Here is a 2,183-nt window from a genome sequence, read left to right on the forward strand (position 1 = left end):
CTCTGCCTCCCTCTCCCCTCCCCCCCTCTCTCTCTCTCTCTCTCCTTCCCTCTCCCCCCTTCCTCTCTCTGCGTGTGTGTGTGTGTCTGTATGTGTACGTATGTGTGTCTGTCTGTCTGTGTGTGCTTGTCTTGTCTTGTCCTGTCTTGTCTGTCTGCCCCAGTACTACCCCCATATCTAACTATCCCCCTGTGTGCCCGCAGACCCCGATGACGTGGACGGCAAGATGCGGAGCAAACACGACGCCAACAAACCGCGGCCCAAGACTCCCTCTGACAGCAGCCGCTCCAAGACGCCCACGCGGAACTATAACGCTCAGCAGCAAGGCTACATGGACATGGGGCGGCGAGATTACGCCGACGCCGACGGCCGACCGCCACTGGGTCCCAGCCGCCCTGACTTCTTCCCGCGCTACGACCCGCGGTACCGCGGCGCGCCTCCTCCGCCCGGCGTCGGAGATCCTTTCCAGCGCTCTTACTCGTCTTCCACCGCCTACCCTTCCATGCACAACCACGTCGCCGCCGACGACCGCTGGGGTTACGGCGGCCGCGACGTGAAGCCGGGACAGTTCCGCAGCCGGACGCCCGGCCCTGAGATGATGGCCCGCGGGGGTCCCGGCCCGGACTACATGAACAGCCGGACGGACATACACCGGCCGAAAACGCCCACAGCGGCGGATATGCGCGGCAGCAGCAGCAACGGCAAGCCGCCCATGCCGGCCTCGCACCCGTCACAGCCTTACGGCAGCGATTTCAGGACTAGCGGGCGGTTCACGCCGAACCCTTCTTCGGAACAGGGCCGGCAGTACAGGCCGCCCTACCAGGACTACGGCCGCAATTGGCCTGACTTCTCCTCCCCCACGTCACAGCGGCGCTACGAGCCGTTCGAGAACCCGTCGCTCAATCGGAGCTACGCCGGCGAGTTCCCTCCGCGCCACCCGTTCCCCTCTGCCGGCGGCGGTGGATTGACGCCTGGCGGCCGGCCCGTGCGGCAGAGCACGTCGTTTGAGAGCGAGAACCCCGCGCCCAGCAGCATCACGCGCGTCCCGCGGCGCCCGCCGCCACACCCCGCGTCATCGCTCCCGGGACAGCAGCCGGCGCGCTCCCAGAGCAGGGGTCTGGAGGAGAACGTTCTGGAGACAACGGTCACGCTACACAGACAGGAGAGCGGCTACGGATTCCGCATCATCGGCGGCACGGAGGAGGGCTCCCAGGTAGGTACTTTGTACTGAGTGCAGAATGCCAGTCCAATTCGTTTGACTGAGTGGGTGGTTAACGGGTGCCCTGGTGCGGTTTTCTCCTTTCCTATCAAACATCTTTCGTCCTCGTCTCTCTTCCTTCTTTTTTGTCTTTGTTACTTTCTTGCAACACCTCTTATCTCCGGCACTTGTTGTATTGCAAGTGCTGTAAAACTTATTGAAACTAGATCTAAAACTAAACGTTTGATTAAATCTGGGCCTGTCGGGCAGATTTTCCCTCATGAATGGGGCAAAAGATCCCATTTGACCTTACTTAACTAAAATGAACCGTGGCCTTCAGAATCAAACGCGTTTGTTTTTCAAGGTCGCCAATCGAATCAGTCGCATTGTGCTCTACACCGCAGATGTCCCAACTTTTCCGCTACCCTAGAATTACAAAATTCTATGAGCTCAGTACTTTGATTTTAGAAATTTGGCGTTAACATTTTTTTGAGTTTCACAGCATGTTGAGGTTTTTTTTTAATGCAATTCATTGAATAGCTTGATAACGACTCCGAATAACCTTACGATTTTGATGGAGTTAATAGAACATTGGTTTCTGACCTCATGGTCTCTCAATACGACTGAAAAATGCCCGATATAACTGTGTAATTCTAAGGTAGCATAATGAATGTGGGCTCTCGTCTGCTGTTCTGCAGCATCAGTGATTGAGGGTTTGGTGTTTGGCTGCTGGCCTTTCGAAATGTTACTTTGAGCGTTGATCGGGGGCTCTCGTGGCCTAGAGGTTAAGGTGTTGGCCTCTCATTCAAAGGTCCCGGGTTCGAATCCGGGTAGCGACCAAAAAATTTCTTCTCTAAAATTGTCTCCTTTCACCTCCTTTCCAGCTCTCTTGCAATGCTCTGTTGTCTGCTTTCATTTCCACTTTCTGCCCCCACCCCCTCACCTCCTTTGCCCCCTCCTCTGGGCTCCTGACTCTTTCTGCAGC

At 56.4% G+C, this 2,183-nt stretch overlaps 1 protein-coding gene across 1 annotated transcript in view; it reads left to right on the forward strand.

Annotated features, from left to right (window-relative positions):
• Nucleotides 1-2,183, forward strand: part of LOC101850203 (membrane-associated guanylate kinase, WW and PDZ domain-containing protein 1) — a gene marked incomplete at its 5' end in the record, with an annotated part of 56,934 nt that overhangs the window by 24,535 nt on the left and 30,216 nt on the right. Inside the window, 1 exon segment of the mRNA XM_005108063.2 lies at nucleotides 204-1,213. Within this exon segment, the coding sequence (XP_005108120.2) occupies nucleotides 204-1,213 (1,010 nt within the window).

The sequence above is a fragment of the Aplysia californica genome, unplaced genomic scaffold, assembly GCF_000002075.1.
Source record: "Aplysia californica isolate F4 #8 unplaced genomic scaffold, AplCal3.0 scaffold00657, whole genome shotgun sequence".
NCBI lineage: Eukaryota > Metazoa > Mollusca > Gastropoda > Aplysiida > Aplysiidae > Aplysia > Aplysia californica.